General features: G+C 37.2%; 1 protein-coding gene across 1 annotated transcript in view; it reads right to left on the bottom strand.

Moving 5' to 3' along the window:
• Positions 1-14,996, bottom strand: part of ERCC4 (ERCC excision repair 4, endonuclease catalytic subunit) — a 34,850-nt gene that overhangs the window by 17,046 nt on the left and 2,808 nt on the right. Inside the window, exons 3-7 of the mRNA XM_060031766.1 lie at positions 7,306-7,501; positions 6,216-6,423; positions 4,049-4,229; positions 2,932-3,060; positions 1,557-1,667 (exon numbers count right to left, since the gene is read on the bottom strand). Of these exons, the coding sequence (XP_059887749.1) occupies positions 1,557-1,667; positions 2,932-3,060; positions 4,049-4,229; positions 6,216-6,423; positions 7,306-7,501 (825 nt within the window). The remainder of the gene's footprint in view (positions 1-1,556; positions 1,668-2,931; positions 3,061-4,048; positions 4,230-6,215; positions 6,424-7,305; positions 7,502-14,996) is intronic.

Genomic DNA, 14,996 nt, shown 5'->3' with positions numbered 1-14,996 from the left:
AAATTATATCTACACTATAACTTTAACAATGTGAAACAGAAAATACACGAAAGAAAACCAGGAAGGAAATATGCCAATGTTAACAGTGGCTGCTAGATGTAATTTTTCCCCTTCTTTATTCTTTATGCTTTTTTTCTAAGTACATATGTATGACTCTGGGTCTTAAATCACAGCACCATAAGTTCTGGGATAATATCACAGCATAATTACTCATATAAGGATTATGTGCTTGCCTTTATTGCTTTAAAGGAGTTCAAAGTCTCAACAGATTTTTTTTTTTTTAACATCTTCACTGGAGCACAATTGCCCCACAATGGTGTGTCAGTTTCTGCTCCACAATAAAGTATATCAGCCACACACACACACACACACATCCCCACATCCCCTCCCTCCTGCGCCTCCCCCCCACCCTCCCCATCCCACCCCTCCCTCCAGCTACCCATCCTACACTTGGTAGTGTGTATACATGTCCATGGCACTCTCTCACCTCGAACCAGCCCATGCCTCCCCGTCCCCGTGTCCCCAAGTCCACTCTCCATGTCTGCGTCTCCACTCCTGTCCTGTCCCTAGGTTCCTCAGAACCGCCCCTTTTTCTTTCTTTTTTCTATATTCCACACACGTGCGCCAGCACACGGCACCTGCTCCTCTCCCTCCGACCCACTTCACCCCGCATGACAGACTCCAGGGCCGTCCACCCACCACAAACAGCTCAACTTCGTCTCCTCCCGTGGCTGAGCGACACTCCATTGTGTATACGTGCCACATACTTCCCTCAATAGATACTTTTTTAAATTTAGTTTTATTTTCTATCTGGTTTTATTTTTAAAACTTAATTCAGGTTCAGTCTACAGTTCAGGTTCAGTCTACTAGTATACTTGTGTTTGAAGAGAGTAGCCCCAAAACTTGAAATTTTTTTAGCACTAGGTCAATGTCATTCTATAATACAGTTGAGGCTTCTTTGAAAAGACACTTGCTGAGAACCTAAAACTTAAGCCCATTAGCTTTCTCCTTGAGGATTCCAAATTTAAAGCCTGGTGAATATATATGTAGAGATTTTGCTGCATCTTTTTTTTTTTTTAATTGAAGTATAGATGATTTACAATGTCCTGTGAATTTCTGCTGTACAGCAAAGTGATTCAGTTATATACACACACACACACACATACACACACACACACACACATTCTTTTTTATATTCTTTTCCATTACGGTTTATCACAGGATATTGAATATAGTTCCCTGTGCTATACAGTAGGACCTTGTTGTTTTTATCCATTCTATATATGATAGTTGATTAGTTGCATCTTTAAATAGAAGTCCTGAGAACCCAACCAGTAAAACAACCTGCTTTCATGAATATACAGTGATTCAACCTGGAGAAAATCACATCAGATGAACAGATAGGCGCTTGTCACTAAGATTTCAGTGTTCATGGGGCACTTACTCTTCTACATTTGATAAAGAAGATAATAGTATAAATTATTTGTAAAGAGCTAATCAAAAAGACTCATTTGCTAGATTTTGAACGCAAATACCATTATCTCCTTTTTTCCTACCTGGACCACCAAGGGCTTCACTCTCCTTATTCTCTGCCTCAATTTCTTTCAATACTTCCGAGAGTGCCTCCCATTTTGGGTTGTTTTCTAGGACCAGTTCCTTTCTTGTTTCTGTATAGAAATAAAAGACAACCTCATTCTATGTGATAATATTTATCTATAAAGTATTCCAAAGGCTTTTAAGACAACAGATAACACAGGCATCACTCCATAAACCCACTCCTTTGTGCGTCTTTCATAATACTCTATAGATAGAATCTGCTTCTTTGAGAAAGGTCTCCTTACGGTCTAACTGAAGACACCTCAAACCAACATTAACACAGGTTCCATAATGCCTTGAGAGAAAGTGATATGAGTGGTCACTAATAAGAGATGATTATGTGTTAGCTGTCAACTGTGACATTATATATAAACTGCTACACAAAATAAAGGACTTGGTATTTATTATTTCTAAAATAACAGTATTTATTATTTCTAAAATCCCTAAGATTTTCACAATCTTGAACATGGGATATAAGCAGACAACAATAAAACTTTTATTTCTGTAAGTACTCAAACATATTACTAACGTATTTAATTAAGTTTTGAAACAGACCTTTGAACTAGGCAGAAAGTAAACATTAACCCTATCCCATGCTTTAAAAAACCAACGATATTTATTATACTTACTAGATGAGTGTGAAATAAAACCCATTATTTGCCTCATTCTAGTATTTATGTCCCCTAAAAGCTAAAAGGGATGTTAAAATGTCCCACTAAGACTTCAAGTGCCCAAATAGTAATTATTCCAAAGTTAAAAAAAAATCTATAATTCTTATGTAGTAGTAAGAATACTCTTTTTTGCGTTTACGTCTTAGTTGCGGCATGCAGGATCTTCCGTTGCAGCACGCGGGCTCCTCACTGTGGTGCATGGGCTTCTGTCTAGTTGTGGCGCGGGGGTTTTCTCTCTCTAGTTGTGGCACACGGGCTCCAGAGCGCATGGACTCTGTAGTTGGCGGCACACAGGCTCATTAATTGAGGCGTGTGAGCTCAGTTGTGGGATGCAGGCTCAGTTGCCCCGCGGTATGTGGGAATCTTAGTTCCCTGACCAGGGACTGAACCTGCGTCCCCTGCATTGGAAGGCGGATTCTTTACCACTGGACCACCAGGGAAGTCCTAGCAAGAGTACTCTTGATTGATATTTGGCATTTGTTATTTGAAATCCCCTGGCAATGAATCCATACCAAATACTTTTACCATACATTATATATGTCACACGCAGTTACACATTCTTCACACAGCCGAAGGAGATTTAAAGTTATACTGTAACTTGATAAGCATTTCCATACCAAATACTTAAATAAAAGACATTTGAAGACTTAAGCATACAAGATACCTTGCTCTTCTTTAATCTCCAGTTTTTCAGGCAGTTTGCCTTTTTTACTCATTTTGGCATCTGGAACATGATAAACCCTTGCTCGAGCATTTATAAACATTGAGGTGCTGGAGTCAAGAAACAGCCAACCTAATAAGTTTAAAAAAAAAAGCCTTCAATTTATAGTTTACTTCAGAGAATCTCTGAAGGTCACATGACCTGTTTATCAACCGGTCACCAGCTTATTCATCCCCCAACCACACCTTCTCCCTTGTTATGGCCTCTGTCACTGTTTGGCTAGACCGTGGTTTTCAAAGTGCAGTCTACAGACCCCTGGGGGCCCCCAAGCTGTTTTTTCCGGGGGAAGGGGGGTCTGTGACCTCAAAACTACTCTCATAATAATACTAACTCATTATTTGACTTTTTTCCACTGTGTTGACATTTCCAGTAATGGTGCAGAAGCATTGGCAGGTATGGCTGCTGGCGTCCAAGCACAGATGAAGGCAGTGGAACCCAAAGCGTACTAGCAGTCAATATGTTCCTCAATGCCACACATTCGTAGTTTATGACTCGAGAATATTCCTGGTGAAGCAGTTAAGAAACATTATTTGTATTAAATCTTGGCCCCAGGGCCCCTGGACCACACTTTAGAAAACACTGGTTTAGCCAGACAGTGAGAAAGATCATGGTAGTGGGGGAAGGATGTGACTTGTAAAAAAACAAGATGGCGGACAGCCGCGTATGTATGTTTCCCTACAAACCTCTTCTCATTCTTCAGCTGATGAAACTCCATATTCCCTTCCTGTTTCTTCAGGGAATATTAATTTTAAGTTCATAACAACTAAACTTCCAGAACACAACCTATTTCTAAGTTGGGGACTGCCTGTGATATACACAGTCTTTTCTAGAAATAAAATCTCTTGTAATGGATATGAATATTTATTATTATACAGAAGTAGGTGGAAACATTAGCTATCAATAAAACCTACATCCTTGTGCTGTGAACATAAGACGTAATTTGAAATCTTACTATACCATGTAGCTGAATATAGCACTCCCCACACCTGATTCCCCCCAAAAATCCAGTACTTTATTCAAATGAGCTCTTAGGATAAATATTAGTATTTTTATCTCCCACCTGAATTCTGACCAAATGCCTTCTCTGTTGCTTTGAGAGATTCCAGAAGATTAAGAAATGTGACGCAATCATACTGAGAGAGATATTGCAGCAAAGTTCGTAATATCTTCAAATCCTGAACCAAGGATTTAGTCTTGGCTCCAAGCTGGTGCCACAAAGGATCCAGATAATGGCGGATTGTCTAAAACAAGAAAAAAATTAGAACTGCTAGAAGATGTTCAATATAGCTATAATTAATACAAATTATACTTTCAACAAACATTATCCCTTGTATACATAAAAATGGTTAAACTGGTAAACTCTGTTATGTATATTTTGCCACAATAATAAAACATTATCTCCCAAGGAAGTGAATAGAAAATTTAAGTTCATAAGATTCTAAAAATAATGTTTAATTTTTCAAATATGAAGCAGAGTGTCATCACTAGAATCTTTATGATCAGATAGAGTCAATTCATAGTTACCCATATTTACATTATTAGGAGAAAAAAGGCCTGATAAACATCAGATGATCATTTATTTGCTTTTATGAAGAATGAAAGCATGTAGCTCAGATACATTCAATTTCTGCCAAGTTTGGTCGAGACCCCATCCTGGGTGGATAGAGATGTGAGATCCAGCTGCACGAGGAAGCAGAGGACATAAACTAGAGAAACTACATGGAATCAAATTAAGTAACAGTGGACCTTAGTCTGTTGGTATAATAAAATATTTAGTTTTTTTCTTTAAGTGTGATTCATGTATGGGAAAATATTTGTTAAATTAACAACTAACTAAATTTGAATACTTTTTAAGATCCTGAAAAGTTGCCTAAAACACAGAACAGCTTTATGTATGTACTATGTAGGTATCTACATATCCACAGCTATATATATGCACGTTTCCTTCACAAGCTGATTCTGTAACTAAAAGGGATAATGTAGCATGATCTGGAAGCAGTTTCACTACATGGCATCTTATCTAACATATTTAATACTGAGCAGGAGTAATATATATTTGGATGACCAAATAATCTATTGTCCAAACTGGAACTCTTGTGAAAATGAAATGACACTATTAATAATTACTCCAGGATAACAGGCAGATACTGGGACTGTCCTAGATAAACTGGGACATATTACTCTTTTGTATATCATCTTTTGTAAAAAATCATCTACATACCTCTTTTGTAAAATCATCTACAAATTTTCTAACAAGTGCAAATTATGTCTTGGTTACTAAAAGAACGCCTAAAACTATACTTTGACTTTCACTGGCCAGGTGATGATAAACAGAAATTTAGTGCAAAACATATCTGGTTATATTTTGGTTTTCTAGGAACATACACATTCTACTAAAAGAATGTGAGAGGGTTTTTTTTTGGTATACCATGCACTAAATTATAATAAACTCTACTTTAAAAACAGAGGCACACAACACATGGAATTACTTTTATGTATCATTAGTTCACAGTAAAATGACTTTGGAAGAATCAGAAAAATGAGGACTTAAATTTTCCTTTTTAAAAATCAATATGCATTACTTCCAGTGACAAAGAGGTTGATTCAGAGTTTGAAAGAAAAGAACTTGTTCTACCAAAATATGAAAAAAAAGCTGCCTGGAATTTTTTAAAAGTCAGCATTTTCTGTATGTACAATTCAATCTTAGACATTTACATATCAGAATTAATATTGATCTATGATGAAAAAATTAGTTAGATAAAAAGTCCTTGCACTAAAGTCTTACCATTTTCTCAATTCAGAATGCAATTTTAAGACAGAGCAAGTTTCACATTCCTCAGTAATCAAAACTCATCCAAATTATTTTTATTCCAAATAAGAGATCATAAATTTGGAAGGATTCTTATGTAAACTCTTCTATCTGTAGCTATCCAAACGTTGCCATTTCAGAGCAAAAGGTTATTCATCGTCCTCTTACATATACTTAAAATAAGAGATAATCACCATATAACTGCAAAAGTAAGAGTTGTGCTTATATGCCAATCAATGTATTCTACTACAAATTACTTTCCAGTAAACCAAAGAAACTATATTTTAAATCACCTCCAATTTAATTTTAAAATAACAGCAAATTCCTATTAAGAACATTTTAATATTAAAATAACTTGCATTCTTAAAAATTACAACATAACAAATGGTGCTTAAAAAGGAAAAGAAATGAAGAGTACCTTGTCAAAAGGTTTTCCAATAGCATTTTCTAAAGATAAATCTTCAACTTCAAGCGACGGGTTATGGCATTTCAGTTCCTTTAGACATGCATTTAGAATGTCCAGAATAGCAGTCTGTATAGCAAGCATGGCAGGTGTCATAGAAACGTGAATTTCTACGACTTCGGGCTTATGCTGTTCTAAAAATGAGTTTACTGCTACATGGAACCTAAAGAGACAAACATTTTTCAAATATTTCTAGAGTTGCAAGAGCTATGTGTTTCCGGTCTCAGTTTAATACTCTAATAGCTCTTTGTAACTGCAATTAAGAAACAAAACGGAAAGCCAAATGACAGTGTTTTCAGGAATACTTTCAACCTCTATGAATAGAAGTATTACTCAAATAAGGCAGGGATCAGCAAATTATGGTCTGCGCTAAACCCAGTGCCCGTTTTTACAAATAGTCTTATTGGCACGTAGCCACGCCCATTGTTTATGTATTGTCTGTGGCTGCTTTCACACTGTCACGGCAGAGTTGAATAACTGTGACAGGTGCGTGGCCTGCAAAGCCTAAAATATTTACTCTCTGGCCCTTTACAGGAAAAGTATGTCAATCCCTGAAGTAAGGTATAATCAAAAAAGGAAAAAGACTGCAATAACTACTCTCAAATACCATACAGTATAACCAAGATACATATTAGCATAGGTTGCAAAATGTTTTGAAAATTGATACCTTATGTTTTTCCTAGAAATTTACATAGATTTTTCAAAATCTTGGTGCTTTATTTCCCTCAAAGTGGAAGTTGGAATCTTAACCAGTAAATCTGCAGTTCACCTAAAGCTGTTGTATATGTGAGCCTCTAGATCCCTGCGTGGTTTCACTAAATGTACAAGAAAGTGATAGCCCTGGGTTACCAGAAAAATAACTATCAATCCTCTCTCTCCTGTTAAAAGAATCACAAATGTGGTGACCATTTATTTATATTTGGATGTACTTGTTATGAACCTGACTAGCATGTATCAAGTGCAATGACAGTAAATTTTACATTATAGTGCAAAATTAAATTACGGCAGGTTCTCTCGCAGAAACTGGTCACATAATGCTATTTACCTTGGCCACAGATACAGCTTCCTTACGAAAAGATTTCTCATCACTCTCTCCACATGACAAAAGCCGGTGTCAAAGGCAATAGCGTTGTCTGTGAAAGCTTTAATAAAACCATGTTTGTTTTTCTGTCGGAAGAGGCGCAAGATGAATGCTTCTTGACAAGACTCGATTATTCTGTGAGCTCTGTACACCAAGATGCCTGGGCGGGGGGTGGGTGGGGAGGAGGGCGGGAATCAAAATTTAAAGTACAGAAAAGACATGTCATTTTCATGCTCGCTTTCATTGATTCATCACAGTTTTCTTGAATGCCTACTTGAGCATGGGCAAGCTCTGTTCGAGGTTGGGGATACAGCCATGAACAAAACACGTAAAGCTGTCCTGTGGCATTTACAATAAACAATACAAATAAGTAAAATATTTAGTAGGTTAGAAGGGATAAGTGCTGAGGAGAAAAAACGATCAGAGGAATAAGAGAGGGAGTATGTGTGAGGGGTGGTAGTTTGCAATTTTCTTATTTAATCTTTTAAAAAATTGAAGTACAGTTGACGTACAATATGTTACAGATGTATGATAGAGTGATTCACAATTTTTAAAGGTTATACTTCATTTATAGTTATTATAAAATATCGGCTATACTCCCCGTGTTGTACAATATAGCCTTGTGGCTTATAATAGTTTGTACCTCTTACTTCCCTACCCCTATCTGGCCCCTCCCCTTCCCTCTCCCCACTGGTAACCACTCATTTGTTCTCTGTATCTGTGGGTCTGCTTCTTGTTATATTCACTAGTTTGTTGTATTTTTTAGGGTTTGCAATTTTAGATAGGGTTACCTCACTGAGGTCTTAAGTGAGTAAAGCCTGGATGGAGACGAGGAGGTGAGCCTTGTGACCATGTGGGCCAAGGGAGTTCTGGGCAAGGGAATGACAGCAAAGGCCTGGGGTGGGGCATGTCTGGCCTGGTGGAGGAAGAATTTCTGAAAGCAAAGCAGGTCACTCTTCTTTTAATATATGAATCAGATGTGAACTATGCAAAACAGCTGCCTTTCAGAAGTTTGGGCAACATCTCCATCACTTATTAGAAGAATTCAACTTTCAGAATCAGAGTATACTCAATTGAAAGGTAAATTAGTCCATCTGAAATAAAAATCTTTAATGAATATGCTTAAACATCTGTATTGTGGGGTGGATGTGATAATGACACCCCTGAACCACAAAAACAAGGACGATCATACATGTTTCCTTAATTATAAAATCAGAGTACTGGACGAGACGATCTCTCATATGTGTGTATGATATACACATGCCATTGTGGTGCAGTGGGATTCATGGAAAATTAGGGAGAGACATGAGATGACATGAGAGTGCACAGATGTCATTTCTGGATCAAAAACTCAATTATTCTATGACAACTCTCAGTCTTTTAGACCTAAACCAAGCCAGTTACCATATATATTTGCTATAAATGCACTCACATGTTTTTGCTCCCATGCTCATCGCTCCTAGGATCTGGAAAATGACACCAATAGTAACCCAAGACTCCTAGTAGTTCAATAGATTCAATTCAGCTTCTACTATTTTGGTGTTTAAATTTTAGATTGAGGTGGATGGAGCTAAAATTTATTCTAGCTAAGCAAAATTGTTTTTCAAATATGGTAAAAATTAACAGTGCTATTTAGGACTTTGTATACAAAAGATTTTCAATAACACCAGAACGTGTACATAACTAATCTACTGCTCATAAAATATTCCGTACCTAGCAGGTAGGTTTTTCCAAGTACTCTATTGGGCCAGAGTTCTTGGACTGAAATATGACAAAGTTAGAAATAATAAAAATGGACTTCTAAAGAAAAGGTGAATCTCAAGTTAAGAAAATGGTGTGCTCCAAAAGGTTGTCATTTCTTTTGGAATCTAGAAGAAGGAGGAGAAGAGAACTAATATTCTATCCCAGGCACTGGGGTTAGGTACTTTTATAGACTTTTATTTCATTGAATCCTCACAATAACTCCATGGGGTAGGTATTACTATGAGACCAGGAAAGGGAAGCAACTTGATCAAGGTCACTTCGCAAGTAAATAGGAGACCAAAGGTTCCAAATCATGAGTGTCTGAGAACAAAGCCATGTCCTTCCTGTTAAGTGACATCATCCAAGGACCACACCGCCCCCTTTAAAAAAATACAAGCAGGTTAGGTTTCTGGGGCAATTCTAGTCCCACATTTTTATGCTCCCACAACACTCTGTATCTCATGCTGCACTGTAATTACTTCTCTACACCTGTCTCCTCCACTAAATTGCTTGAGGATCAGAACATCATAAGTAGTAATCAGAGCATGTTTACTATGTGCCATGCGTGATGCTAAGAATTTTACATACATTATCTCAGTTCATCCTCACAATAATCCTAGGAGGAAGGTACTATTACTGTCTCCAATTTACAGATGCGAAAACCGAGTCATACAGAAATGAAGAAACTTGCCCAAGGTAACACAGCTGGTAGCTGGTGAAGGTGAGCTCAAACCCAGAAGCCGCCTAACTCAGGAGAGCACCCTACCGTCCTGTCATCTTTCTGTCTTCAGCACCTACCTCATTCCTGCCAAATAAGGGACGGTTAGTAAACGAAATGTTTACCAACATTTAATGTTAATAATGTTGAATGAATGTAAAGCTGAATTATGCACTGGGTACACAAATCTAACATGTAACTTTTTTTTAAAGTTTCCCACGGAAAGCGTGTTCTGAGTTCTGTTTAGAGATGTCAGGATCTGTTTTAACAATGAAAGCATCCTCATGCCCCATTCTTTTGAAAGTACAATCTGGGGAGATATTTTCACAGTTCTCTCACTATTGAGGAGTTGTGTTGGCAGGGACGCCTAGGGTGGGGTATGGTGGTGACATTGGGTAGTGACAGGGGAACAAGTTAGGGCTGGTACATTCAAGATTTTCTAGGGGGTTACATGCTTCTGGGACACTCTGGTCCGTAAGAGCTATGATGAAAGTTCCTACAGGGGCTGGGGGGTTGAGGAGGTAGAGGATGATCCCGGGGGTGTAGCATTTGAAGAAATTCATTTCTGCCACTCATTTACATTCCATTCAGCGAAGCAGCAGTAACAGCTCCAGCTTCATTACTGGCTGGGACTTGATCAGAAACAGGAATGGCATTTTGCCCTTTTTAGTTAGGAACTACCTATAAACTATACTTTGGATATTTCTTTGATTCAGATTGCTCTCTGCCTAATTAGGTTGAAGTATTACTGGGAGACACAGAGTAATACTGACATCTAGTGGTCATTTCAATACATTTTTTTTCATTTTATCAACTGAAAAAATAAGGAAACATAAAGCTAAATTTATAAGAAAGCAGCAAACAGTAAAAGACTTTACAATGTATCAAGATTTCTGGCTATAAAGAGCCAATTTTTTGCTATTATTTATGATTTACTATGTACCAGGCAGTATGCTAAGCAATTATTTATTTTACTTCATTTAATCCTTGATAACTTCACAAGGCACTATTTTCTCAATTTAAGCAATGAGAAAACTGAAGCTTGTGAAAATTAAGTACAGTAGCTTGCTTGTAAGCAGTGGCATTACCCTTCAAAGTCAAGTGAGTCTGACCTCAGCTGTACTGCCCTGCCAGTGCTTATAACAATGAGAAATACAAAAGTATAACAAAACTTTCCAATAATCAGTTCACCACGAACCATATAAAACATTCATTCATACATTTATGCATTAAATATTTCTTGAGAGTCTTCTAGGTTCAGGGCAATGTGATAGATATGGTAGGAACGACAATTATGAATTCCACAACCTCTCTGCCCTTCGAAAGTTCATTAAAAATTGTCGTACATACATGCATCACTCACCCAATATATATGTGTTTGGTACCTACTATGTACCAGTTACTTGTCCTGGGATGAACAAGTTGTTCCTTACTCTTAGGAAGCTTGTCATCTCATGAGCGAGACAGACAAATAAATAGGCAAATACAGTGTGGTGTTCTGAAGTGCTCTGACTGGGGAGAAGCATGAGGAAATCAGAAAAGGTTTCCAAAAGGACAAATAATCATGAAATATGACTCCTTTTCTATATTAATTCTGGCTAAAATTAAATCATTCTTCTCAAAATAATTAAGCAACTAATTGGTTTAATTTCAATCATGGGAGAGAGGGGGGATCAAGATGGTGGAGCAGGAAGACCCTGAGCTCACCACCCCCCACGAGCACATCAAAACTACAACCACATACGAAGCAACTCTCTCCAAGAACGACCTGAAGACTAGTAGAACGGCTCTTTTACAACAAAGGCTGTGAAGAAAGAACCCCATGGAGCCTGGTAGGAGGGGAGGAAAAGAGATCTAGTTGGGACCCACGCCCCTGGTGGGCGACCCAGCAAAGGAGGGGGATGTCAGAAGCTCAGGGATCCTCCCTAAAGAGTCAGGGGTTTGAGCCCCACATCGATACTCCAGCCTGGGGTCCAGCACTGGGAAGACAGGCCCCCTTGGCTGGTTTGGAAACCAGTGGGGCTAACCAGTGGGCTGTAGGAAACCAAGACTCCATTCTTGAAGAGAGTGAGTAAGCACAGACTTGTTTGCCTCCCAGTCTCAGCAGAGGCAGCAGACTGAAAACTGCCTGGTGCTCTGGTGGCCCTGCCTGACCACCCCAGCCTGCACTGAGCTCTTGCTCCAGCCGTATCCCCCACCAAGGAAGCTCTGCCAGTGGACCCTGGGAGAAGACGCGGCCTGTGCCCTCTTCAGATTCAGCTCTCCCACCAAAACCACCGGGCACACGCAGACTGCACAGGGACACTCCCACACAGGGACATGGATTCAAGACTGGGACAGGTAACTGTTTTGCCTAACTTCATAGGGACAAACAGAGAAAGTTAAATAAAATGAGAAGACAGAAGAATATGTTCCAAACAAAAGAGCAAGATAAAATCCTGAAAAAAAACCCTAATGAACAGACGTAAGTAATTTACATGATAAAGAGTTTAAAGCAAGAGTCATAAAAATGCTCACTGAACTTGGGAAAATAGAGGAATATAGTGAGAGCTTCAACAAAGAACTAGAAAAATATTTTAAAAAACCAATCAGAACTGAAGAATACAATAACTAAAATGAAAAATACACTAGAAAGACTTAAGTCCTTACTTAAGTAAATTTAAGAAGACTGCAATTATATCAAGGATATTTTCCAACCACAACAGTATGAAATTACAAATCAATTTTGGGAAGAAAAATGGAAAAATACAAACACATGAAGACTTCATAAGATGCTACTAAAAAGCCAATGGGTCAACAAATAAATCAAATAGGAAATTAAAAAATACATTGAGAGGAATGAAAACAGAAACATAACTTTCCAGAATCTATCTGATGCAGTAAAAGCAGTTCTAAGAGGGAAGTTTATAGTGATACAGGCCTACCTCAAGAAACAAGAAAAAACTCAAATAAACAACCTAATTTTCTATTTAAAGGAATTGATCCTTTAGCCAGACTCATCAAGAAAAAAAGAGGAAGGGCCCAAATAAATAAATCAGAATTGAAAGAGACAAACTTACAACTGATATCACAGAAATACAAATAATCATAAGAGAATATACTAAGAGTTATATGCCAACAAATTGGACAACTTATAAGAAATGGATAAACCCCTATAAATACACAATCTTCTAATACTGAATCAGGAAGGAATAAAATATCTAAAGAGACCAATTACTAGTAATAAACTGAATCACTAACAAAAAATCCCAACAAAGAAAAGTCTAGGACCAGATGACTTCACAGGAGAGTTCCACCAAACACTTTAGGAGAGTTAATACCTATCTTTCTCAAACTATCCAAAAAACTGAAGAGGATAGAACACTTCCCAACTCATTTTATGAGCCCAGCATTATCCTGATACCAAAACCAGACAAAGATACTACAAAAAAAAGAAAATTAGGGCCAATATCCCTGATGAACATAGATGTAAAATCCTCAACAAAATATTAGCAAACTGAATTCAACAATATATAAAAGGATCATACATCATGACCAAGTGGGATTTATTCCAGGGATGCAAGGGTAGTTCAGTACTGAACCTTGATTTGTGGATATTGAACCATTAACAAAATGAAGGATATAAATCACATAGTCATTTCAACAGATACAGAAAAAGCATTGGACAAAATTCAACATCCATTCATGATAAAAACTCTCAACAAAGTTGGTATAGAGGGAACATATCTCAACATAATAAAAGCCATTTATGACAAACCCACAGCTAATGTTATACTCAACGGTGAAAGCTAAAATCTTTTCGTCTAAGATCAGGGACACGACAAGGATGTCCACTCTCACCACTTCTATTTAACATAATATTGAAAGGTCTAGCCTCAGCAATCAGACAAGAAAAAGAAATAAAAGGCATCCAAATTGGAAGTGAAGAAGTAAAACTCACTATTTGCAAATGACATACTATATATAGAAAACCCTTAAGACTCCACCAAAAAACGATTAGAATATATAAATTCAGTAAATTCAGTAAAGTTGTAGAATATAAGATTAATATAGAAATCTGTTGTATTTCTATACACTAAGAATGAGGTATCAGAAACAGAAATCAAGAAACAATCCCATTTACAACTGAATGAAAAAGAATAAAATATCTAAGAATTTAGGTATTAAATTAAATAAATTAAACCAATTATAAAGTTAATAAGGAGGTGAAAGATCTGTACTCTGAAAACTATAAGACACTGATCAAAGAAACTGAAGACAATACAAATAAATGGAAATATATCCTTTGTTCATGAATTGGAAGAATATTGTTAAAATGTCCACATTACCCAAAGCAATCTACAGATTTAATGCAATCCTCATCAAAATACCTATGACATTTTTCCTAGAACTAGAACAAATAATCCTAAATTTTGATTGGAATCACAAAAGACTCTAAATAGCCAAAGCAATCTTGAGAAAAAAGAACACTGAAGGTATCATGTTCCCTGACTTGAGACTATACTACAAAGTTACAGTAACCAAAACAGCATGTACTGCCCCAAAACCAGACCCAGAGATCAATGGAACAGAATAGAAAGCTCCCAAATAAACTCATGCACATGATCAATTAATCTACGACAGAGTAGTCAAGAATATACAATGGGAAAGGACAGTCTCTTCAATAACTGGTGTTGGGAAATCTGGACAACTACATGTAAAAGAAAGAAATTAAAACATTTTTCTCACACCATATACAAAAATAAAGTCAAAATGGATTAGAGACCTAACTGTAAGACCTGAAACCATAAAACTCCTAGGAGAAAACATAGGCAGTATGCTCTCTGACATCTGTCTTAGCAATAATTTTTGGATCTGTCTCCTTAGGCAGGGGAAACAAAAACAAAAATAATCAAACTAAAAAGCTTTTGCACAGCAAAGGAAACCAACCAACAAAACGAAATAGCAACCTACTGAATGGGAGAAGATATTTGCAAACAATATGTTCAATAAGAGATTAATATCTAAAATACACCAAAAACTCATACAACTCAACATCAAAAAACCAAAGAACCTGATTAAAACATGGGCAGAGGATCTGAATAGGCATTTTTCCAAAGAATACACACAGATGGCCAACAGACATGGACAATGAGATATCACCTCGCACCTCTCAGAATGTCCATCGTGAAAAAGACAAGAGATAACAAGTGTT

This window comes from Delphinus delphis, chromosome 15, assembly GCF_949987515.2.
Source record: "Delphinus delphis chromosome 15, mDelDel1.2, whole genome shotgun sequence".
In the NCBI taxonomy this organism is placed as follows: Eukaryota; Metazoa; Chordata; class Mammalia; order Artiodactyla; family Delphinidae; genus Delphinus; species Delphinus delphis.
This window is presented reverse-complemented; position numbering and strand designations above follow the sequence as displayed.